At 40.8% G+C, this 25649-nt stretch overlaps 1 protein-coding gene and 1 pseudogene across 1 annotated transcript; one reads left to right on the plus strand and one right to left on the minus strand.

The window, feature by feature from the left end:
- Positions 1 to 25: 25 nt before the first annotated feature.
- On the minus strand, positions 26 to 5421 carry COPS7A (COP9 signalosome subunit 7A). Its single transcript, XM_006862642.1, has 8 exons — positions 5389 to 5421; positions 4731 to 4935; positions 2955 to 3030; positions 2637 to 2725; positions 1479 to 1681; positions 716 to 821; positions 408 to 559; positions 26 to 244 (listed from the first exon to the last, which is right to left on the minus strand). The coding sequence occupies exons 2-8, from the start codon at positions 4890 to 4892 to the stop codon at positions 205 to 207; spliced, it is 828 nt and encodes a 275-aa protein (XP_006862704.1). The 5' UTR covers positions 4893 to 4935; positions 5389 to 5421; the 3' UTR covers positions 26 to 204.
- Positions 5217 to 23701, plus strand: LOC102811878 (annotated as a pseudogene).
- The last annotated feature ends 1948 nt before the right edge of the window (positions 23702 to 25649 follow it).

A 25649-nucleotide genomic window follows, 5' to 3' on the forward strand; every position in this document is an offset into this window, starting at 1 on the left:
GCAAAAAATACCAACAAAAACATGATGCCTTTTCCCTAAAGAGATGTGATCTATGCTTGGAAGTAGGAAGAGAAGAAGGGAGGTGAATGGTCATGAATTTAGGATTATCAGCTGGCCAGGGGCACAGGATAGCTCTCTGAGAACTCCTAAGGAGCAGGCAGACAGTTGGGACCCCACATCCCCAGGAAAGAAACAACAGTCCCTTCAGTTCGACTTGGACCAAATCTTGGCGCTCCCTCGGAGCCTGGTAAAGGGAAGAGAGAAAGAGGATGCAGGGAATCCCCTAAGCCTGATGGCCTCCCCACTCCTAGCCCCATGCAAATGACTACAGGAAGCAAGGGTAACTAGGTCCCTGAGGTAAAAGCGAGGCACCCAGAAGCAAGACGTTCTTATCAACATTGGCTCACCCCTTGCCCTTTGAGGCTTTCTTGCTGGGCTGGCGCTGGTTGGTGCCAGTAGCTGGTTCCCTCAGCTCTGTTAGGTGTTGCTCAGGGTCTTGAGATGTGGCTGCGGCTGCGGCTGCAGTTGTAACTTTAATGGTTTTCTTAAGGTTGGCAACCTAGCAGAAGAACGGAACAAGCAATAGCATGGAAAATTTCTGAACCTAGCAACCCATGCCCACTTGTCTCTCCGCTGCAACTCCTATCCAGATCCCTCCCACAGGACAACAGGCCCGGGCTAGAAGAGCTTTGCATCCTGCTCTCTGCCTGCTCACCTCACTCTCAATCTGCTGCTTTAGGCCCAGCTGCTGCTCCTTGTGCTGGTTGGCACGGCTCACTTGCTCCTCAATGCCTGACAACACAACCTCACAGCCCACACACCTGCGGGGATTAGGAGAGACAAGAAGTGCCAGTAGAAGTGGGCTGTGACCAAAGACTCATAGAAAACAGACTCAAAAAGAACCCTAGGTTGTGGCATCCAAGCCCTTGCCTGAGTTAGAAACCCTCACCAGGGCACCTGGAAACCACCTGCCAACAACAACCCCAGGAGCCAGTTGGACATTCAGGTAGAATCCGAGAGGTAAGGAAGTGCCTGGAGTGACATGCAAGATGGAAGTAAAAACTGAATGGGAAAAGAGATGCTAAAGAAAAAAAAAGAGCAGATGTATTCATGAATAAAGCCATGTGGAAACAGAAAGGAGAGAGGCCCAAGATTCCTAAGTAGAGTGATGATTCCATGTCAATGGTGCAAATTCAACCTAGGCTGGGTGATCAACCTCCCATCAGGATCCTCTCAAGGGGACCACTCTGCTTTTACCAGTTACTTTATTAAGGACACTCCTCCTGCCTCTCTTCCCTCTGAAGCCTCTGGAGGAAGGGGTTCATTTACCTTCTTCCCATAAGCAAACAACATGAGCAGCCAAAATGTGGAAGCCAGGATTGGGGTGCCACCTCTTCCGCCCAGCCCAGCCCTTTCTGAAGGACCTCTTTCCTTCTTGGGTAAAAAGCAAAGGGGCAGCATAAGGAGAGAGGTCTCACCACTCCTGCAGAGTTCGGACAATGGCATTTAAGTCCTGCCGCTGGATGTCCCGCCCAATGCTGTAGTCAACCTCCAGTCGCTGATTTCGCTGGTCCAGGGAGCCGCGAAGCACATCAGCATACACAGCCTCAATCACCAAGTCTTCCAACTGCCGTACATTACGCAGGGCAAGGGCCTCCAGCAACACTGCATATGGGATGCACTAGAAACCGGGAGGTCAGGTCAGGGTTCCTGAGGTTCCACGGCAAAGACAGTCCCCTTTCTTCCTATCTTCCTGCCTGGGCCTATCTCCCTGCCACTCCTTATTCTGAAATTATTTCCTATAAAAGGTTGCATCTCAGGCAATATAAATAGAAGCATCCACCCTGCCCCACTCAAAAATCACATCACGAGGACAATTGAAAAAAAATGAAACACAAGAAGTATGCACCCCTGCCATTCCCACCTCCCAGGCCACAGAAGAAGGAGAAAGTAACAGCTGCTGAGGTGTCATCCCTTCAGCCACAGTTCAGTAAACCACACAGCCCCTGGACATAAGGGGAGAATGGGTTAATAGGAGAGGTCTGGAGTTACTGTTCACCATTTACAGTCTACCTAACTCCACAGAAGCATCCCATTGGAGGCTGGTTTTAGGAAAATCATGTAAATGAAGGGACAAAAAATCAAGTAACAAGTAGGAGACTGCAAACTGACAAGGAAGAAAAGACGAACAAAAATCGAGCCTAAGAGGGATACAGAAATACCTCTACATTATATACTCCTCATTCTAAACAACAGAAACCTTGCACTTCATCTGAAGAGAGAGCCCTGTTCCTAGCTCTGAGGCTTTGTTCTTAAGGAACTTTACATTGTAGGAAATGGGTAATTGGGAACAACACAGTGAACACCCTACTTGCTATTTGGATCCCAAACACAAATGATATTTTGCTTAGGACTTAAGTTGATTGAAAAATAAAACAGAAAACTAGGAGAATACCATTTAGCCTATAAGGCTGTAAATAAGGGAGTTAAGATACAGACCTCAAAGGAAGGGCAGCAAGCAACAGCTGGATCAAAGGCTATCCCAGTGCAAACTCCGTCCATGGGCTGTTGCGGAGGATCAGAGAGAAGAATGTGCTAGACCTCTTTGGCTCAGGACTGGGAGAACTGTCACTCACCTTGACTTTGGCAGCCAGGGTGACAACTGATAGGTGTCGAAGTTTATTCTTTTGGGCCTCTGTGAGTGGGGGAAGATTCCGGGCTTCAGCTAGGGAAAAACAACAAAGTACAGGGAATCCTGATTTCAGTTTGTGGAAAGCCCTAACCTCCATCCCCTACATTTTAAAAAAGTTTTCTATCTAGGTCTTTACCCTGACTCTATACAACTAGGGGATCCAACCAATTGGGGTATTCCAGGAATTTCTTCCAAGTTCCTCCAGAAATTGCCCTTCTCCCATCTCCACTACTCCATAGCTCCAACCCATCCAACTGGTTACCTAGGTAGTCGGCATATGTCCCATAAGCAAACACCGTGAGCAGCCGAAATGTGGAAGCAAAGTCACTCTCAGCCAGCTGGAAGAATACGAGGGAAGAGAAGAGATGACAGGAAGCACCTCCCTAACCTTTCAGCATTACCATTTTAAATTCCATTTTCTGGTCTCCTTTCTCCCCTCTAATACCAGCTCTTCCACTCACCAAAAGGACTCTGTGCTCTTCTGACCACAGTTCCCAGAGCAAGGGCTCATTTCCACTTCCAGAACTTTGTTTATGCTATTTCCCCCATTCCACAATGCCCTCTTCTCCATTGGTCTTCCAACTCCTACTCTAAATTTAGGGATAAAACTATTGAGAGTATCTACTATCTGAGGTACACCAGATATTGCAAACTGGGTTGTTTGGACCTCAGAATGTACTTAATATTTCTGACTGTGAGCATCTTTCAATAGTCAGCTACACTCCCCAGTTCACCAAAGACTCCTGCCTCAGCCTCACTCACCTCTGCCAACTGCATGGCCTAGGCAGGCATCTGAATTTGCAGCCTCTGCTTGAGAACCACCTCACCGGGATGCTTACATCACCCTGTTCAGCCCACCCAGACCAACTCTCCTATACTCACTGTTCACTCATTCCAGTACTTTATCAATCAATTTCCATCTAAGGCTCTCACTCAACAATACCTTTCTTGTCAATAAGATTATAGATCTGGTCTCTGGTATTACACTCAGAATCTAGCAGAACTATCCAGGTGGCAATTAGATCTCACAATAAATACTTGCTAAATGAATAACAGACATTTATATCCATTCATCCCATCTCTTCAACTGAAATGTAGAGTCAGCACTGTGTCTTGTACTTTTCTGATGTTCTCAGATGACTACCAAAGTGTTAAACAGGCACTCAACAATTACTTCTTCCACTGCAGAAGATAGCAGAGAAAGAAGAGAACAGTTCTCTCTGTACCACAGAGCGATTCAAAAAGGCTAAATCCATGGACTTGATCATAGGCCTTCAAAAACTTGACTCTGTTGGTCCATTGTTACAGAATCTCAAAACTTGGCTAGTGTCATATATCTTGGCACACTAAATCTTTTACACTCTTAACTCTGCCACTTCTATGTGAACAGTTCTCTCTGCTATGTTCCTAGCTGTCTGTCATGTATTTGGGATAAAAGACATCTTCTAGTTTGAAGAAGTATCATTTGGTGGAAAGGAAGGAAAACAAGTCATGCTAATTTAATATATTGACTCCTCCCATTTGTACCAGGCTTTATACTTTCCCATAAATCTCACCTGATTCTCATAAATAACAGTATTGTTGTTAAGTGCTGCTGGGTTGGTTTCAACTCATAGCTACCCTGTATAGAGTTCCCAAGAGTGGCTGGTGGGCAAACTTGCAGCCCAGTGCTTTATCCTACAGTACCACACCAGGACTCCACAATAACAGTAAGGAAGGCAATATCATCCCCATTTTCAAAACAGAAAACTGAGGCCCTACAATAAAAGTGACTTGATCAAAGTGATAAGATTAAGAGATACCACATTTCTGTAGGCAGGCTAGAATTCAGTTCTATTTTGAATCTCATGCTCTTTTTTTTTTGCTTAAAAGTGAAAAATTACAGAGTCTTCATCTGTAAAGAGCAATTTAGAAGTTTACTTGCTTACTTCTTTTGCAAACTGCTAGTCAATTATATTCTTAACTCAACTGAGTGGTTATAGGGTTGCCAAAAGAACCTTAAAAGCTTTTTTGTGAGCTATTCAGGCCATGAACCCACCTCTCTAACGTTGGGCATATCCAGCAGTTCCCCAAACACGTAGACACCAGGGGCCTCTAAGACCTGGTGGATGAGCGTAGCCAGCGCTGCCCCCTTGGCTGACTTGGCCAGAAGCAGAAACTGCTCCTGGTTCTGCCCTGTCACTTTCACCTCCCCACTCATGGCTGTACAGAGCTGGGGGCAGCTGGGCTCCGGATCTCTGGAGCTGCAAGAAAATAGGATGTGAAGCTGGAGATCTCTGAATGCTAGAAGAATGGAAGCCAAGGGGTAGGGTATGAATTGCACAAACACTGACTGGCTTCTACAATAAGAAATCAATGATGAAGTGATTAGAACTGGGAACTAGGAATCCGAAAGTTGATCATTTCAATGGATGCACAAAAGATCTAGGAATGCCACACCTACCTTCTCCCCTGACCCCAGGCCTAACCCCAAGCCCTACCACGTGCATCCCATTGGACCCCTGGCAAACGATAGAGGGGGAAGATGTGTCACATAGTATCAACCCCAGCAACGAAGTACTATCCGTTTTCCCCTCGTGCCCTACACGTGCCCCTTCAAACACGTGACATCACCCCACGCGCCTTACGCGTGGCTCCGCCCCTCCTTAAAGAGACCGCCCAGAGACCGTAGGCTCCAGCCAACTGCCCCGTCGTACCCTCGGTTAGAGTCTGTGGGCCTCTACCTGGAATCTTCGTTTTCCAGCGCACCAGGCGGGGCCGCGGCTCCGTCACCTCCGGCAGCTGTTTTGAGCTTTTCCTGCCACCTCCAACCAAGATCGCTCTAGCCGCCAAACTCTATGGCCGGCTTCCGATCGTACTTCCGCTTTTACTATGTCAGTTTCTGACGGGACCTGCCGGGTACTGTCTTCCGAAGCTCCAGGGAGGGACACAGATATCCTACTCTCTGATTGGTTGCAGCAAGAAGCATGACGGGTTTTTTTTTTTTTTTTTTCCCCCGCCATCTTCTCGGTTTCAATAAAACTTTATCGGTGGAAGGGTGCTCAATGCTAAATGTATACGGAACCGTAACCTCTCAACCTTTTTCTGGTGTGTGTAAACTTTAAGCTGTCGGATAGCTGGAGTCCGGGGCTGCCATGAGTACGTGGAGCGCGAGGGAAGTTGTAGGAGAGAGGGCGAAGGAAAAAAAAGCAGGGGAGAGGAAAGAGGCAGGGGGACAATGAAGGTAAGCGGCAGAAATCACTTGAGTAGTTCAACCACTTTTTTTGTGGGCCGGGAAAACTAGGAAAGGGAAAGGAAATAATAATAGCTAACATGTTACTATATGAGTCGGAACCAACTGGATGGTATTTAACAATAGTAACAGCAACAAAACAGGTATTTAGCACTTTTTTTTTTCTTCCGAGTTTCTTACAACTGTACTGCCGTCTCAACCTGACTCCAGGAGCCCCTCTGCTCAGAAATTTGTACTTGTAGAGTGATGCTTTCCATACATTAACTTTTTTAATTCCTAGGGACTTTTTTAAGTCTACGTGGAAGAAAGGCGTGTGTTGTTAGTCTCCTTTTACAGATAAGAAAATTGAGGTCCATAAAAATTTAGGGATTTGCCTGAACCCACGTCTTTTAAAATCCCGAATTGTCTTTCCACTTCACCTTGATACCTTAGAAAACACAAGCAAGTTAAATTTCTATAGGAGAAGAAGTAGTAATAGTAGTGAGTTGTTGTTGTTCAGTGTCGTCAAGTCGGTTCCTGCCCATAGCGACCCTGTATAGGGTTTCCGAGGAGCGGCTGATGAGCTTGAACCACCAATCTTGCAGTTCAAAGGACTTTGCAGTCTAGCTCATTAGCCCACAGCGCTACACCAGGACTCCCATAGTAGTGAATGTAAGAGATGAAATACAAAATTGAGAATGAATAAAGGGCCTAATAAAATATTCAAAGTCTGAAGGGACCAAATAATTTAATGAGTTCACAAGGTCAGCAATTGGAGTCCAACAGCCGCTCCCTGGGGAAAGATAAGGCTTAATGCTCCCGCAAAACTTTACAGCCTGGAAAACCCTATTCAGGTTCGTGGTGAGTTAGAACAGATTCGATAGCACTTAACAACAACCAGTAAGTGGTGGTGCTGAGATCCAAATACAAGGTTCTCTGATTCTAATAAGAAAAGGAGGAAATGGAAAACCTGAGATACAGCCCTGATTCTACCTTACACTGTTGTTAAGTGCCATCAAGTCCGTTCCGATTCATAGCAACCCTGTACAGGGTTTCTGAAGAACAGCTGGTGGGTTTGAACTGCTGACATTGGGGTTCATAGTCCAGTGCTGATCCTACAGCACCACACCAGGAGTCCCTTAAAGCAAACCAGGCCATCTTTGTGGTATCTCCTGTACTATATCTATACAGTGAAAGATTATAGGAAAGAATTTCTAGGGCCTATTTTGATTCTGATGATTTATGGTTTTGTAAACGGACAATGGAAAAGAGAGAACAATTAGTAGGAAAACAGGAGAATGTGGAGAAAGAAATGAGAGGGGATGGATTAAAGGATAAAGAAAACCAAACCCACTGCCTTCCAGTCCATTCCAAGTCATAGTGACCCTATATTGGGTTTTTGAGACTGTAAATCTTTATGGGAGCAGAAAGCTTCATCGTTTCCTGCAGAGTGGCTGGTGGGTATCAACCACAAACCTGGTGGTTAATAGACCAGCGCCTAACACATAGCACCACCAGGGCCCTAAAGAATAAAGAAGTGCGAGGAAAAAGTGTAGAGGTGAGAAAGAAAGACAAAGGAATAGAAATGGAAAAAAGTGAGAAGAAACATTAAGATCTCCAAGGGGATTATGGGTGGGAGTTTAGTAAATTTATACAAAGCCCAGAATGTATTCATTTGTTACTAAGTGACAGTTATGTACAAGGCCATGTGTCAGGTACTTTGTTTTTAATTCCAACGGTAGAGAACAAGATGCACTGAATTAAAGCTAGAAAAGCTAACTGATTTCTAAGGAGTCACACACATAATAAAATATTCATTGTTGATTCAAAAAGTATATATATGTTCTTGTTAAATGCCATCAGTGATTCCAACCCATAGTGACCCTGTGTAGGGTTTCCAAGGAGGAGCTGGTAAGCTTGAACCACCAACCTTGCAGTTCAAACGACTTTGCAGTCTGCCACATTTGCCCACAGTGCCACACCAGGATTCCTTGAGCACCTCTTACTTGCAGACATTGTTGAAGCTACTGAGGACAGGCAAAATGCCTGCCCTCTTGATATTTATATTCTTTTAGTGGGACATAGACCATAAATAGGTTAGGAGGAAATAAATATCATGAGGAAAAATAATGAGGGATGGGAAATGCAGAAGAGGTTTGATGTTTTTATATAAAATACCAAGGAAAGGTATCTTTGATATGGAGATACTGAAGCAGAGACCTGAAAAATGTGGGAGCAAGTCATAGATTCTGTGGGGAAAGTGTTCCAGGCAGATTACAAGTGGAATGGTCCTTGGGTTGGAATATACTTGATTTGGTTGAGGAAAGAAGTAGGAGATGGAGTGTGAGAGAGAGCAGAGTGGCCAGATAGGTGGTTTTGTGGGCCACTAAATAGACTTTGGCACTTACTCTGAGTGAGATGGGCAGCCATTGGAAGCTTTGAGTGATGGAGTGACATAATTGGGCCCATGTGTTTAAAATACTAAGATGGATTCATGGACCAAGGTGGTAGCACTGGAGGAGGGGAGAAGTGCTTGGATTTTTTCTTTTATTATAAAAAATGTATGTAACTCAACATTTGCCAATTTAACATTTTTCAAGTAAACAATTTAGTGACATGAGTTACATTAAACTTGCTATGCAACCATCACTCTGACTTGATCCATGCCAAATTTCCTATTACCATAAAAAGAAGTTCACTACTTCCCAAACAATAGTTCCCTCCCCTACCCTCTCACTCCTGGTAACCACTAAAAACTTTGACCTCTACACACATTGCCTATTGGATTTAAAATAAAGGTAGAGTGAACTGAATTTGCAGATAGAGTAGCTATGAGGAGTGATAAGAAAAGAATAAAAAAAAGATTGATGTCATACAAGCAAGTTGCACCAGACTTTCAAAGTACAGATTATTATAATTTCATATAAATAAACTTTTCCTTAGGAAAAGAATATTCCTCAACTCATTCTACAGGACTAGAATTACTTTGGTAACAAAGCCAGAAAAAGACAGTACTAGAAATAAAATTACAGGTCTCTCTCACTCATAAACAGAGATCCCAAAATCTTCAATAAAGCATTAGCAAAGCAAATCCAGCATATTGCAAAAAAAGTAGAGCACCAACACTAACTTGAATTTATTCCAAGATTTTAAATGTTGTTTAGTATTATAAAGTACATTCATTTTATTTACCATATTAATAGTGTAAAGAAATAAACAATGTAATCTCAAATGCAGGAAAAGTATGTAATAAAATCAACATGCATTTGTGAAAAAATATTTAGAAAACTAGAAGGAACTTCCTTAATCAGGTAAAAGAAAACTCATCACCACGTCTATTCAATACTATATTGTAATGGAAATCCTAGCCAGAGAAATGACAAGAAAAATAAAAGATAAAATGAATATAAAGGAAACAAAAGTCTTACTATTAACAGATAATGTAACAATAAAATAGAAAATGCAAAATAACCCACAAATTAATAGAATTGAGTTTAACACGATTGAAAAACATTTTCAATCAATATATAAAGATCCTATTTCTATATGTGAACAACAATTAGAAAATGAATAATTTTTATAGTTCACTTATAATTGTATCACTATCAAATATCAAGATATAAATATAATTAACTATGTATAAGACCTTTACATAGAAAATGATAAATTATTGTGAGACTGAGAAGACCTAAAATAAATTAAAATATAGATAATATTAATAGATCAGAAGACTTAACACCATGAGGGAAGTCAATTCTCTACAAAGTGAATTATGGATTCAGTACAATCCCACTCAAAATCCCAACAGATTTTTTTGTGGGTGTGTGTAATTAATAAATTGATTCTAAAATTTACATGGCCATAAGGCATCTTGAAAAAGTTGGTAAGGGGGAAGACTTGCTTTACTAGGTAGGAAGACATAACCATAATAATTGTGATTGTATAGTATTGGCAAAAATATAGATAATTTATCATGAAACATAAAGCCTACAAACAGATTTACACATAAATAGATACCTGGTTATGCAGAAATGGAAGGAGAGACAGAACATACTTTTAAATCAGTATAATGATAATGTAACTGTATGGTGGTGGTGGTTGTGTGCCCTGGACTCACTTCCGCCTCATAGCGACCTTGTATAGAGTTTCCTAGGAGCTGCTGGTGATTTTGAACCAATGACCTTGCAGTTCAAACCGATCTTGCAGTTCAAACAAACCTTGCAGTCCAGTGAATTATCCTGCAGCACCACACCAGGAATTAATTCCTACTATATTACAGCCTAAACATAAAAGGCAAATTAAAGATTTTTTAGAAGATAATATAGAATGTATTCATGAATTCATGTAGGGAAATAATCCCTCCCCCACTATATATATGGGTCGGAATCAACTTGATGGCACTTAACAACAACATATTGTTGTTGTTGTTGTCAAGTGCCATCGAGTCAGAACCGACTCATAGCGACCCCATGCACAGCAGAACGAAACAGTGTCCGATCCTGGGCCAACCTCACTACCGCTGCCACACTTGAGTCCATCAATGATGCCACCTGACCAATCCATCTAGTTAGGGGTCTTTCCCTTTTCTCTGACCCTCCACCTTACCCAGCATGACATCCTTCTCCAGCGACTGTTCTCTCTCTCTCTCTATATATATATAGATAGATAGATAGATAGATAGATAGATATAGATATAGATATATAGGAGTCCTGGCGTGGCGCCAAACTCAACCTCAAGGTTGGTTTATACCACAAGGCAGGCAATTCAAAATCACCAGCCGCTCCTCTGAAACCCTATACAGGGTCGCTATGAGTTGGATTCAACCCATAGCGACCCTGTGTATGTTTTCCGAGGAGCAGCTGGTAGGCTTAAACTATAGGCCTCCCAGTTCAAGTGGACTTTGCAGTCTAGCGCATTAACTAACAGCGCCACACCAGAACTCCAACAACATATACATATATTATTGTTGTTAAGTGCCGATGAGTCGATTCCGACTCATAGTGACCCTGTATTGGGATTCCAAGGAGCAGCTGATGAGCTTCAACCACCGACCTTGCAGTTCAAATTACTTTGCAGTCTAATGCATTAGTGCCACACTAGGACTTCTACACACACACACACACACACACACACACACACACGCACAAGCTCTGGTAGCATAGTGGTTAAGAGTTGGGCTGCTAACCTCAAGCTCAGTAGCTTGAAACTACCAGCCTTTTGAAACTATGAGGCTTTCTGCTCCCTTAAATACCATCTGGAAAACCCTATGCAGGGTCACTATGAGTCTGAACAGACTCCACACCACATAACCACAATATAAACTTTTTATTGTGAATTAGGTGAACGTTTACAAAGCAAATTGGTTTTCCATTCAGCAGTGCCATCTTAATCCGTAACATGGATTGCAATATCCATATTGTAACAACACTCCTTCCACCTTTTGTTTACCATTCCCATTCCTCCTTCTTCCTACACTTTCTGCCTGCTGAGCTTTATCCCTGTGCAAATGGTTGATCTCCTTCCCTTTGATCTCCAATGGTTGGTTGTTCTAGGGAGTGCACATATCTCCCTGGTGTTATTGCTGACTTTATAGACCTGTCTATTCAAATTCACCAACTGCACCTCAGAAACCTTATATAGGGTCACTATGAGTCAGAAACAACTAGAATATACAGTTATTTGGCTGAAAGTCAAGGCGGAAGGGTGGCTTAAAGGGCTAAGGGTGACTAAGGACTCCTGATATGGTGCTGTAGGATCAGCACTGGACAAGGTCGTTGGTTCAAACCCACTAGATTCTTCTTGAAAAGCCAATTACAGGGTCACTAGGAGTCAGAACCGACTTGACAGCCTTTAAAACAACAAGGGCTCTAGTCTTGGGAGTTTTGCAGCAATCCTCTGTGTGTGTGTGTGTGTGTGTGTGTGTGTGTGTGTGTGTGTATGTTTCCTTTTTTCCTTCCATTCTATCCAGGACCTTCTATTGTGATTCCTTTCAGAGCAATCAACAATGGTAGCTGGGTACCACCATCCAGTTCTTCTGGTCTCTGGGTTTTGAAAGCTGGGGTTCGTGTGGTCCATTAATCTCTTGGACTGATGGTTTTCATGCATCTTTGATTTTCTTCACTCTTCTTAGGTGGCTACTCAGAAGCTTTAAAGACTCCAGTTGATACTCACCAAAGTAGGATATAGAACATTGTTTTTATGGACTATATTATCCAATTGACCTTGGTGTCCCCTGAGACTATAGTTCTGAGTTCCCACACTCAATGACTCATTTTCCCTCAAAGTCTTTGGTTATGGATGGAAATACTTCCTTTTTTCTCCCCAACTTTTTTTTTTTTTAATAAATGTTTTATTGTGAATTATGTGATAGTTTACATGGGACCCCTCAACTTTTTATTGTAAATTAATTGAAGGTTTACAGAGTAGATCATCAGTTTTACATTCAATAGTCACGTAGTTTGCTTCATGACACAGTTGCAATCCCTTTCATGTACCAATATTAGCAGTATTTCTAATTACTTTATTACACTCCTCACTGTGTCTTCTGCTTCCTTCATCTTTCCTCTGGTAACCTCCCTCTTGTTGTATATTGCCTACCCTGTCACCCATGTTGTATATTGCCTACCCTATATTTTCTACTCTCCCCACTCCCAACCATCATAGATTGTTTCTTTGTCAAGAAAACTTTTTTTTTTTTTAACTTTTTACAGTTTTGGTTTCATATAAGATTTGTCCTTTTGTGATTCACTGAATTCAATCAGCATAATGTCCTCCAGGTTCAACCATGCTGTGAGGTGTTTCATAGATGCATCATTATTCTTCACTATTATGTAGTTTTCATTGTGTGTATATACTAAAAGTTTGTTTAACCATTCTTCTATAGATGGGCTTTTATGCTGTCTCTATCTTTTTGATATGTCTCTTGTAGACAGCATATTAAAGGATCCTGTTTTCTTATCCATTCTGCTCTCTATGTCTCTTAACTGTACATTTAATCCATATACTTCCAGTGTAATTATCAATGGTTGGTGATGGTTATGTGCCGTGGAGTTGGTCCCGACTCATAGTGACCCTGTACAGGGTTTCCGAGGCTGTAAATCTTTAGCTATGGATTAATTGCTGTCATTTTTCTGTGTGTGTTTTTTGTGGGGCTTTGTTCTACATAATTTTCTATGCTGAGTTCATTTTGTTCATGGGTTTTCTTTTCATTTTCATTTCTGTTGTGTTAATGTTTACTAAATCTTTCTGATTTTCCTTTTTTTTATGCACATGTATATTATTTTTCTTTGAGATTACCCTGTAACTTATTAATTTTTTCCCTGCCTAAAATAGTCTGGTTTATCCTGAATCTACCTGACTTCCTTCCCATTTGGAAGTTCTGTTTCTACACTATTCTTTCTTTTTTTGATTTGTAGTTGACCTCATTATATGTTGATATCTCTGGTTCCCTGTTTTCAGTCTTGTAGGTTTGTTTTACTTTAAATACTTCTATATCTGGGTTAAGATCTGGGTGGGTTATCATATATGGTAATCTCATGTTGTGTTTGCTGTTGTTGATTTTCAGTTCAAAGAACAACCTTTAGCATTTTTTGAAGTTTGTCTGTTTATTACAAATTCATTTAATTTCTGTTTATCAGGAAGCATCCTAATTCATCATTGTATTTGAAGGAAAGATTTGCTGGGCATATGATTCTTGGTTGGCAATTTTTTTTCATTTCAGAGTTTTGTATATATCATCCCATTGCCTTCATGCCTGCATGGTTTCTGCTAAGAAATCAGAGCTTAATCTTATTGACTCTTCTTTATGGGTAAGTTTTTGTTTTTCTGAACTGCTCTTAGGATTCTTTCCTTGTAATTGATTTTGGAAAGTTTGGTTGTGATATGTCTTGGTGATTTTCTTTTGGGATCTATCCTGTTTGAGGTTTGTTCAGCTTCTTGTATTATCATCATCTCATAATGTTAGGGAAGTTTTCTTGCAACAACTCTTTGACAATTTTTTCTATGCTTTTTATTGTCTCTTCCTGTTCTGGAATTCCAGTCATCTGTAAGTTGTTTCTCTTCATGGTCTCACGTAACTCTTAGGCTTTTTTTTGATATTTTCATTAGTTTTTTGAATTGTTCTTCTAGCATACTAGCATTGAGAGGTTTATCTTCAAGCTCACTAATTTGGGCTTCCATTGCTTTGAATCTTCTCCTTTACCCTTTCAATGTATTGTCCATTTATGAAATCTTAGTATGAATTTTCTAGATTTCTAATTGTAGATTTTACATTATTTCAAAATTTGCATTTATTTTGTCTGTTCTTATAAGATTTTCCTGAATTCTTCTAAAGTTTTTTTCTGTGTTCTGCTTGCTTTCCTTGATCTTTCTGTCAATCCATTGAAAGTACAAAAATATCATTCTTCTGCATTCTTTTGCAGTTAGCTCCATTACTTTTTTCCTCAGAAATGCTTTCTGTCATGGTGGTTTGTTTGAACCATCCTCTCTTGTTTCTTTATCTGAAGTAAAATTGTGTATTGTCTCCAGAGCATTGTGTGGTTGTCTTATTTGTAAAAAAATACATAGCACAGATATTGGACCCAGAGAGCAGAAAACTCTGGGGTTGCTCCTACAATTTAAGGAGCTCATGAGGTGGTTATTAGAAGGGATGTGATAGCAGAGTTCCTAGCCATGGATGAACTTGGTGTTATCCAGGTTCAGGGCACACAGCTCAGAAGTAGTTCATGGGAACCCTTGATGGAGCTGGTTTCAGTGTGTACTAGGACCACAGGGCAGGTTGACTGGTTAAATGGTGGTGTGGTGACTCTGTGGGTTTTGTAGGTCTGGAGTCAAGCCCACCTGAATCCAGGCACCAAAACAGCCCACCTCACGATGGCATGGCTTCCAACCACATGGCTGTGAACTCTTGGAGAGGGTGGGATCTGTCCACACTAATAGTCATCAGGGGAACCTGGGAAAAAAGAAGAACCACACCTTTCCCATCACCTGTGTGAATCTGCTTTGCCAGGCCCCTTCTGTTGTCAGCGCTGCTCACAAGACGATCGAGCCACATCTGGTCAGTCCTTCACCAGTCAGTCTCCCTTTCTTGTCCCTATTTAACTTCCTCTCCCAGTAAGCACTCTCTCCTCTTCTCTAACCTTCCTTCTGAAGTTCAGGGTGCCAGAATTTTCATCTGTGTCTGTTTTATGTGTTTTTTTGTATTTTTGTTGTACAGCATTCATGTAGTGCATCTACCTAGTCTGGCAACTTTCCAGAAGTTGGGAAAAACTTAAGACTCAAATATACTAACTGTAAAAGAAATCATTGATAACCTTTACTAATTGAAATTAAGAACATCTGTTCATAAAAATACAAGCCACAAATAAAAGAGAACATTTGTAACACATATAAGAACAAATGATTTTTTGCCCAGGATAGATAAAGAACTCGTACAAGTGAATAAGAAAAAAATATCTCTAACATTAAAAAATTTTAAAGTAAACCAAAAGATTTGAGCTAGCACTTCACACGAGAGGATATCCACAAGGTCAATAAACATGAAAATGTGTTCAACCTCACTAGTAATCAGAGAAATACAAAGAAAAGCCATAAGGCATATCACTGTATCAGAGAGGTATAAATCAAAACCACATTGAGATGTCATTTTACTCCCACTAAAATGGCTAAGTTTTTTTTTTTTTTTTTCATGTTAGCAAGAATGTGGGGAAATTGGAACCCTTATCTATTGTTTGTAGGAATGAAAACTGGTATTGTTGTTGTTGTTATGTGCCGTGTGAAAAACAGTATGATAGTTCTTCAAAAAACTAAAATAAAACTACCGTATGACCCAGCAATTCCACTGCTAGGAATGCACCCAAGGGACTTGAAAGCAGTAACATGAACAGACATCAACACCAGTATTCATTACAGCACTATTCAAAATAGCCAAAAGGTGGAAATAACCTAAATGCCCATCAGTGAAAGAGTGGATAATCAAAATGTGGTACATACTTACAATGGAATAGTACTCACTCAAAAAGAGAAATGAAACCCCAGTACATGCTACAACATGGGTGGAGTTTGAAGATATGTTGAGTGAAATAAGTCAATCACATACAAAAAAAATATTACAGGATCTCACTTATATAAAAAGACAAGAACAGGTAAATGTATACAGACTAAAGTTTATTAGTGGTTACCAGGGGCAAGAGGAAGATGGAAAGGAGGATTACTGCTTATAGAGTGTTGAATTTCTGTTCACAGTGATGAAAAAGTTGCATTGATGAAAGGTAAGAGTTGAATATCTGATCAGTGTAATTGATGTCAATACAATGTACACCTATAAATATTTGAATTGGCAAGTGTGTGTGAGATATGTATAAGAGGACTTCAAAAAATTTGTAGGCAAATTCCATTATCTTACTATTCCATTTTTTCACAAACTTTTGAAGTCTCCTCGTATCGACAACCATGACAACTACTATCAAAAGAACAGCTGCTGAGACTGCTTATAGACAACCACAATCTTCATGGGATTTGTTTTCTTGGTTCGGAGACTTGTAGTGTCATAGTTTCATGGGGTATCCCAGTTAAATGGCCTAATAACAAGTTTGGTGCTTTTGTTCTGCCTTCTAGTTTGTTGCGTAGTGTCTGGCATCTTAAAACCTTACAAGTGACCATTCAAAGTACAACACTATTTGCTAAGAACAACAGAGGAAGAAGGAAAGTCAAGAATGTAGTCATTAGGTGGCTAACCCTCATTTTGCTAGGTGCCATAGAGTCAGTTCTGACTTATAGTGACCCTATGCACAACAGAATGAAACACTGCCTGGTCATGTGCCATCTTCACAGTTGTTGCTATGTTTGAGTCCATTGTTGGTGCCACTGTGTCAATCCATCTTGCTGGGGTTCTTCCTCCTTTTTGCTGATCCTCCACTTTTCTAAGCATGATGTCTTTCCTGATAACATATCCAAAGTATAAGAGACAAAGTCTCACCTCCTTGCTTCCAAGGAGCATTCGGGCTGTACTTATTCCAAGACAAGTTTGTTTTTTCTGGCAATCCATGGTACTTTTAATATCCTTCATCAACACCTCATTTAAATGCATTAATGCTTCTCTGTACGACCTTATTCATTGACTAACTTTGACCTTATTCATTGTCTAACTTTTACATGTATATGAGGCGCTTGAAAATACCATGGCGTGAGTTATTGTTGTTAAGTGCCTTCAAGTTGTTTCTGACTCATAGAGACTGTGTATAGGGTTTCCAAGGAGCTGCTGGTGAGTTTAAACCACCAACCTAGTGGTTCAAACTGACCTTGCAGTCCAGCTCATTGTTGTTGTTGTTAGGTGCCATTGAGTCACTACCTACTTATAGTGACCCTATGCACAACAGAACGAAACACTTCCCAGTCTTGGGCCAACCTCACAATCATTGTTATGCCTGAGTCCATCGCTGCCGCCACTGTGCCAATCCAACTCGTTGAGGGTCTTCCTCTTTTTTTCTGACCCTCCACTTTTCCAAACAGGATATCCTTCTCCAGTGACTGGTCCCTCCTGATAATATGTCCAAAGTATGAGAGATGAAGTCTGGCCATCCTGGCTTCCAAGGAGCACTCTGGCTGTACTTCTTCCAACACAGATTTATTTGTTATTTTGGCAGCCCATGGCATTTTCCATATTCTCCTCCAACACTATAATTCAAAAGCATCAATTCTATGGTCTTCCTTATTCACTGTCCACCTTTCATATGCATATGAGGTTATTAAAAATTCCTGTGGCTTTGGTCAGGTGCACCTTAGTATTCAAACTGAAATCTTTGCTCTTTAACATTTTAAAGAGCTCTTGTGCAGCAGATTTGCCTAATGAAATGCATCATTTGATTTCTTAACTGCTGATTCCATGAGTGTTGATGGTTGATTCGAGTAATATGAAGTCCTTGACAACTTCAATCCTTTCTCCATTTGGATGTTGTTTAATGGTCCAGTGGTGAGGATTTTTGTTTTCTTTACATTGAGATGCAACCCATATGGAATGCTGTGGTCTTTGATCTTCATCAGTAAGTATTTTAAGTCCTCTTTACTTTCAGCAAGCAAGGTTGTATCATCTGCATATTGCAGGATATTAATAAGTCTTCCTCCAATCCTGATGCCATGTTTTTCTTCATAGAATTCAGCATCTTGGATTATTTGCTCAGCATACAGATTGAATAAGTATGGTGAAAGAATACAACCCTGGTGCACACCTTTCCAAATTTTAAAATATTTGGTGTTCTTTTGCTCTGTTTGAACAAGTGCCTTTTGGTCTATGTACAGGTTCCTCATGAGCACAATTAAGTGTTCCAGAATACTTATACTCCTCAATGTTGCCTATAGCTTGTCATGATTGACACAATCGAAAGCCATTGTATAGTTAATAAAGCACAGGTCAACATCTTTCTGGTATTCTCTGCTTTTAGCCACGATCCGACTGATGTCAGCAATGATATCCATCATTCTACATTCTCTTCCGAATCTATCTTGAACCTCTGGAAGTTCTCTGTCAATGTATGGTTACAGCTGTTTTTGTATTACCTTGAGTAAAACTTTAGTTGCATGGGATATCAGTGGTATTGTCTGATTATTTCCGCATTCTGTTGGGTCACCTCTCTTTGGAAATATGGCTCTTTTCCAGTCAGTTGGCCAGGTAATTGTCTTCCAAATTTCTTGGCATAGATGAGTGAGTACCTCCAGTGCCGCATTAGTTTGTTGAAAGATTTCAATTTGTATTCCATCAATTCCAGTTGCCTTGTTCTTTGGCGATGACTTCAATGTACCTTGGACTTCTTCCTTTAGGATCACTGGCTCTTGATCATATGCTGCCTCCTGAAATGCTTGAATGTCTACCATTTCTTTTTGGCACAGTGACTCTGTGTATTCCTTCCATCTTGTTTTGATGCTTTCTGCATCATTCAATATATTGCCCATCAAATCCTTCAATACCCAAATTTGAGGTGTGAATCTTTTCTTCAGTTGCCTCAGTTTGAGACATGCTAAGCGTGTTCTTCCCTTTTGGCTTTCTACCTTCAGGTCTTTGCACATTTCGGTATAATATTTGACTTTGTCTTCTCGAGCTGTCCTTTGCTGTTTTTCTAAGTAAGCACCTCACACTCCACTCATGCTCTTCTTTCTTGTCCTGGGATCTTCTGTAACTTCTTCTGAGATGACTCCTTTTAAATCTAGCAGGATGGCAAAACTACCCAATCCCCGCATTAGAGTCCTATATACCCTATTTGCATGATCCCACCCACTCAAACCCCCAATGAGCTGGATTGGCACAGTGGCAGCAGCAATGGGCTCAAATGTAGCAATGATTGTGAGGTTGGTACAGAAACAGGCAGTGTTTCATTCTGTTTTTTATGGGCTCGCTAGGAGTCCTGGTGTGGTGCTGTGGGCTAATGTGTCAGACTGCAAAGTTATTTGAACAGCAAGGCTGGTGGTTCAAGCTCACCAGCTTCTCCTTGGAAACCCTATACAGGGTCGCTATGGGTCGGAATTGACTCAATGGCATTTAAAAACAATAACAACAATGAGGCAGTACCGACTTGATAGCTCCTAACAACAACATATTATTATTATTATTACATATATATCTTCAAAAGCAGACAGAAACTATATTGTTAAGGGCTATATACACATACTTGGAAACCACTAAGAAAAACAAGAAAGTTATTGTCATAAAAGTCAGAAGACTACTTACCCTATAAAGAGGAGGGAATGGTGTGTGACTTGGTAGGGCCACATAAGATCTTTTGGAGTTTTTTATTTCTTATTAGTGGGTATTCTCATCACAAATATTCATTATACTTTCTGTTTAGGTTTCATTTCACTTATCTTTATGTGTGTTATATTTCACAATAAATAAAGGTTTTTAAAGCATTTAATTTTGAATGTGGTGGAGCATATAGGGGACAGAATTATGAAAACTTCTTAGGCATTACCAAACACCTTGAATAAATGAGTTTCTGGGCCTGGGGGCTCAGGACTATAGTCTCAGGGAACACTAGGGCATAATATAATCCACAAAGACTGCAGCCTGCTATGGTGAGTGCTGACTGAGCTCTTAAAAGCTCATGAGTGACTAGCTAAGGTGTAACTATTGATCACTACCTGTCTCCAGGAAAGAAGAGTGATGAAAATGGAAGAAGCTTGGAAACAATTTGCCCAGTGGTCTGATGGACCACATGAACATAGTCTCCACATCCCTGAGACCAGAAAAACTAGGTAAGAGCCTGCCTACATTTACAGATGAAGATCAAAGACCACAGCCTTTGGTGTGGATTACATCTCAATGTAAAGAAAACAAAAATTCTCACCACTGTACTAATAAACAACATTCTTATCAACAGAGAAAAGATTGAAGTTGTCAAGGACTTCATTCTTCTTGAATCAACTATCAACACTCACGGAAACAGAAGTCAAGAGATCAAATGATGTATTGCATTAGGCAAATCTGCTGCACAAGACCTTTGAAAGTGTTGGAAGAGCAAAGATGTCAGCTTAAGGACTAAGGTGTGCCTGACCCAAGCCATGGTATTTTCAATAACCTCATATGCATGCGAAAGCTGGACAGTGAATAAGGAAGACCATAGAAGAATTGATGCTTTTGAATTGTGGTGTTGGAGAATATTGAAAGTGCCATGGACTGTGAAAAGAATGAACAGATCTGTGTTGGAAGAAGTACAGCCAGAGTGCTCCTTGGAGGCCAAGATGGCCAAACTTTGTCTCTCATACTTTGGACATATTGTCAAGAGTGACCAGTCACTGGAGAAGGATATCGTGTTTGGTAAGGTGGAGGGTCAGAGAAAAAGAGGAAGACCCCCAACGAGATGGATTGGCCAAGATGGAAGCATTGATGGGCTCAAGCGTGTCAACAGTAGTGAGGTTGGCCCAGGATCCGGCAGTGTTTTGTTCTGCTGTGCATAAGGTTGCTATGGGTCAGTACCAATTTGACGGCACCTAACAACAACAACAAACCACTACCAGCTTCTCTGAAAGGGATAACATTAGAACATCCTGGATAGAGTGGGAGGAAATGTGGATCAAAACTCAAAATCATAAAAAAGACAGCTTACTGGTCAGATAGATAGAGACTAGTGGACTCACAAGACTGACCCTTAGTCACCCTTCAGATCTGGAACTGAATAACTCATGACTCAATTTTCAGGCAAGCAATAATAGTATATAGAGGGCATAACACTAGTGATGGAGTCCTGATGTGGCACCATAGCATAAGCACTTGACCTCACGTCTGTTTGAACCACAAGGTTGGCAGTTCAAACCCCCCAGCAGCTCCTCAGAAACCCTATACAGGCTCACTATCAATCAGAACCAACTTGATGGTACTTGAAAACAACAACACTAGTGAGCTATGCACACCATAGAATGGATAACTATTTGAGATCAATAGGGCAGCATTTACCTAAGGACAGAATTCAGAAGCATGGGGAGAGAAAAAGAAATGGAAACAAGAAACATAGGGAGGAAGTGGGATAAACTGTGTTACATGGAGGGGATTGCAAAAGAGATAAAACAAAGTGTCTGATTTGTTGAATGTAAAATTGATGATCTGCTCTTTAAACCTTCACTCAATTCACAGTAAAAGTGAAGAAAAAAAGAAGTATTTAATTCAATACCCACACAACAAAACTTTTAGCAAACTAGGAATAGAAGACAGTCTTTCTTTCTTTCTTTTTTTTTTTTTTAGAAGAGAGTCTTTCTTAACTTGATAAAAGTTATTTTAAAAAAAATAATAAAATAACTACAGCAAACAACATTCTTACCGAGGAAACATTGCAAGGATTCCCTTTAAAAACAAGTGACATATCAAGAATGCTAGCTATACCAGCTTCTATTAAACATTGTTCTGAAGGTCCTAGCCAGCACAAGAAAAGGAAATTAAAAGCACAGCATTAGAAAGGAAAAAAAGAAAAAACTGCTATCCTTTGCAAATAGATTATCTTTGCAGAAAATACAAAAAGTGTAAAAAAATTATTATAGATAAGAAAAGAGCTTATCAAGATGCCTGGGTCTAAAACCAATATCCAGATTAATTACATTTCTATATGCCAGCAAAGGAAGCTTGGTGGCATAATGGTTAAAGTGCTCAGCGACTAACCCACAGGTAGGTGGCTCAGCGGGAGAAACTACCTGGCGATCTGCTCAAGTAATGATTATAGCCTAGGAAACCCTATGGAGAGTTCTATTCTGTCACATAGGGTTGCTGAGCTGTAATCAATTTTACAGCATACAATAACAATATATCAGAAAACAACAATATATCAGAAATTTTTTTTTTGAAAATGTAATCTTAAAAAAATACCATATAGACAGCAGGAAGAGGCAGAGTAGCTTAAACTGCAGCGGGAAAAGGCGCGCGGATGGCTGTGCTTCTTTCCCCGCCTGCGCTTGCCGCCTGCACCCCCTCACCTCCGCGCCATACCTGCCGCCGGCTCCGAACCATCGCTGCAGCCGCCGCCCGCCGCACAGGAGCCCGCGTCATTGTGGCCCCACGGCAAGCTGCAGTACCTGGGCCAGATAGAGCACATCATCCGCTGTGGCGTCAGGAAAGAGGGAAGGAGGTACCGGCACCCTGTCTGTGTTTGGCATGCAGGCGCGTTTCAACCTGAGAGATGAGTTTCCTCTGTGGACAACCAAGCGTGTGTTCTGGAAAAGTGTTTTCGAAGAGTTGCTGTGGTTTATAAAGGAATCCACTATGCGAAAACTGGACAGTGAATAAGAAGACTTGATGCCTTTGAGTTATGGTGTTGGAGGAGAATATTGAAAGTGCCATGGGCTGCCAAAAGAACCAATAGATTCGTTTTGGAAGAAGAGCAGCCAGAGTGCTCCTTAGAAGCCAAGATGGCCAAACTTTGTCTCTCATACTTCGGACATATTGTCAAGAGGGACCAGTCGCTGGAGAAGGATATCATGTTTGGTAGGGTGGAGGGTCCGAAAAAGAGGAAGACCCCCAGCAAGATGGACTGACAAAATGGCAGCATCAATGGGCTCAAGCGTGGCAACAATAGTGAGGTTGGCCCAGGATCAGGCAGTGTTTCATTTTGCTGTGCATAAGGTTGTTATGAGTCGGTACCGACTCGATGGCACCTAACAACAACAACAACCAATGCTAAAGAACTGTCTTCCAAGGGAGTGAAGATCTGGGATGTCAATGGGTCTCAAGACTTTTTGGGCAGCCTGGGATTCACCACTCGAGAAGAGGGAGACTTAGGCCCAGTTTAGTTTATGGCTTTCAGTGGAGGCATTTTGGGGCAGAATATAAAGAGATGAATTCAGATAATTCAGGTCAAGGAGTGGACCAGCTGCAAAAGGCTATTGACACAATCAAAACCAACCCTGAGGACAGAAGAATCATCATGTGTGCTTGGAACCCAAAAGACCTTCTTCAGATGGCGCTTCCTCCCTGCCATGCCCTTTGCTATATGTGGTAAATGGTGAGCTGTCCTGTTAGCTGTACCAAAGGTCAGGAGACATGGGCCTGGGGGTGCCTTTCAACATTGCCAGCTACGCCCTGCTCACTTACATGATCGCACACATCACAGGCCTGAGTCCAGATGATTTTGTACATACTTTGGGAGATGCATATATTTACATGAATCACATTGAGCCCTTGAAAGTTCAGCTCCAATGAGAACCAAGACCTTTCCCCAAGTTCAACATTCTTTGAAAAGTTGAGACAATTGATGATTTCAAAGCTGAAGACTTTCAGATTGAAGGATACAGTTCTCATCCGACTATTAAAATGGAAATGGCTGTCTAGAGAGCCTGTCAAGGAGTTGTTGTCAACTGTGAAGGGGCCACCCAGGAAAGAACGTTCTTTTTGCTATAAAGGACAAAGGACTTAGGTCAAAACCCTGTTGGTTACCTATCAGTTAGTGGTTATTAAAAACGGCTTCCTTTGAAGCATGCTGCCAATAATAATATAACTGTGCCAGCTCTTCTAATAAAAAAGGTCTTGAGCTTGGTCAACTCACTGAGGATATATGAAAATAGTGAAATTATCAATGTTAGGAAAGTGAAAATTTATGTGCTCTTAACATAAACATGTATATGCATTTCAAACCTTTATCTTTATATGAAGGTCACTGAATTTCAAGAATTGTTTATTCCCTCAAACTTGAGTGAGCTGAATAACACCATCAGTCATAATAGTGTGGTTATGAACATTTAAAGTTATTTGCTTTATATATTGTTATAATAAAGTGATAGTCTGCATTTATCAACTTTTAAAATCTCTTATTGCCATTTATCTGCCATGTTCTTGCCTTAAAATAATTGCATTTGACTAAAGCACTCCCAAACATTTGCTGTTGCTTGGATGCTACTCATAGAATTAGAATCTATATTTTAGAAATGCTGACTAAATTATATTATGTCCTGTTTATCTTTGATTCATCTAATTCTAGCTACTTTTTATCACTAAAAGTTCAGCTGGCAAACTTTGTTACACCTATTTCTCCACAATAAAAATTTTAACAAAAAACAAAACCATAGACCATATACAATAATGCAAAAACAATAAAGGAGCAAGCATAATAGATGATATGTATTATCTGTAAGGAGTCCTGGTGTGGCACTGTGGGCTAATGTGTAGGACTGCAAGGTCAGTTCAAACCGCAAGATTGGTGGTTCCAGCTCACCAGCAGCTCCTCAGAAACCCTATACAGGGTTGCTATGAGTTGGGACTGACTCGATGGCACTTAACAACAACATTATCTATATGTAGAAAATAATACAATTTTATTGAAAGGCATTAAAGATTTACATGAATGGAGAGATATTCCTGGTCACACACTGGGTTTAGCATGAGACTGCTAACTGCAAGGTCAACAGTTGAAATCTACCAGCCAGTCCCTTGGGGGAAAGATGAGATTTCTGCTCCAATAAAGATTTACAGCCTCGGTAACCCTAAGATCTAGTTTTACTCTGTTCTATAGGGTTGCTATTAAGGAGTCCTGGTAGCGTAGTGGTTACAAATCAGGCTGTGAACCTCAGTGTCAGCAGTTCGAAACTACCAGCTGTTCTGCAGGAGAAAGATGAGGCTTTCTGCTCCCGTAAAGATTTACAGCCTTGGAAACCCTGTACAGGGTTGCTGTGAGTTGGAACCAACTCCACAACACAACATCATCATCATCATCATCATAGGGTTGCTATTAGTCAGAATCAGCTCAATGGCAGTGGGTTTTGTGGATTATCCCAAATCCATGATATGAAGTTTGAATATAGAAAAATGCCACAGTTTTCCTCAAGTTGAAATTGAGATGCAATGCAATTACAGTCAAAATTCTGTGGAACGTGACAAGTTGATTCTCGAACAGCACGAGGATCAATAAGTGCCCAGACACTTCTGAAGAAGAGTATATTGGTAGGGTGGTATTTTAGTTATCTAGTGATGCTATATAACAAAAACACCACAACTGGGTGACTTTAACAAACAGAAATTGATTCTGTAACAGTTTAAAGAGTCTAGAAGTTGAGAATCAGGATACCTACTCTAGGGAAGGCTTTTTCTTTCTGTTGATTCTTGGTGAAGGTCATTATCTCTTCAGCTTCTATTCCTGGTTCCTTGGTGATGTTCATCTATTTATCAGTTTGCTTAATCTGCTCTCTTGATGCTTTAAAAGAGATTGACTCAAGACATGCTCTACACTAATCCTTTCTCATTGATTTAACAAACACAGACCATTCCCAAACAGAATTATAACTAT

This window comes from Chrysochloris asiatica, unplaced genomic scaffold, assembly GCF_000296735.1.
Source record: "Chrysochloris asiatica unplaced genomic scaffold, ChrAsi1.0 scaffold00050, whole genome shotgun sequence".
Lineage (NCBI taxonomy): Eukaryota > Metazoa > Chordata > Mammalia > Afrosoricida > Chrysochloridae > Chrysochloris > Chrysochloris asiatica.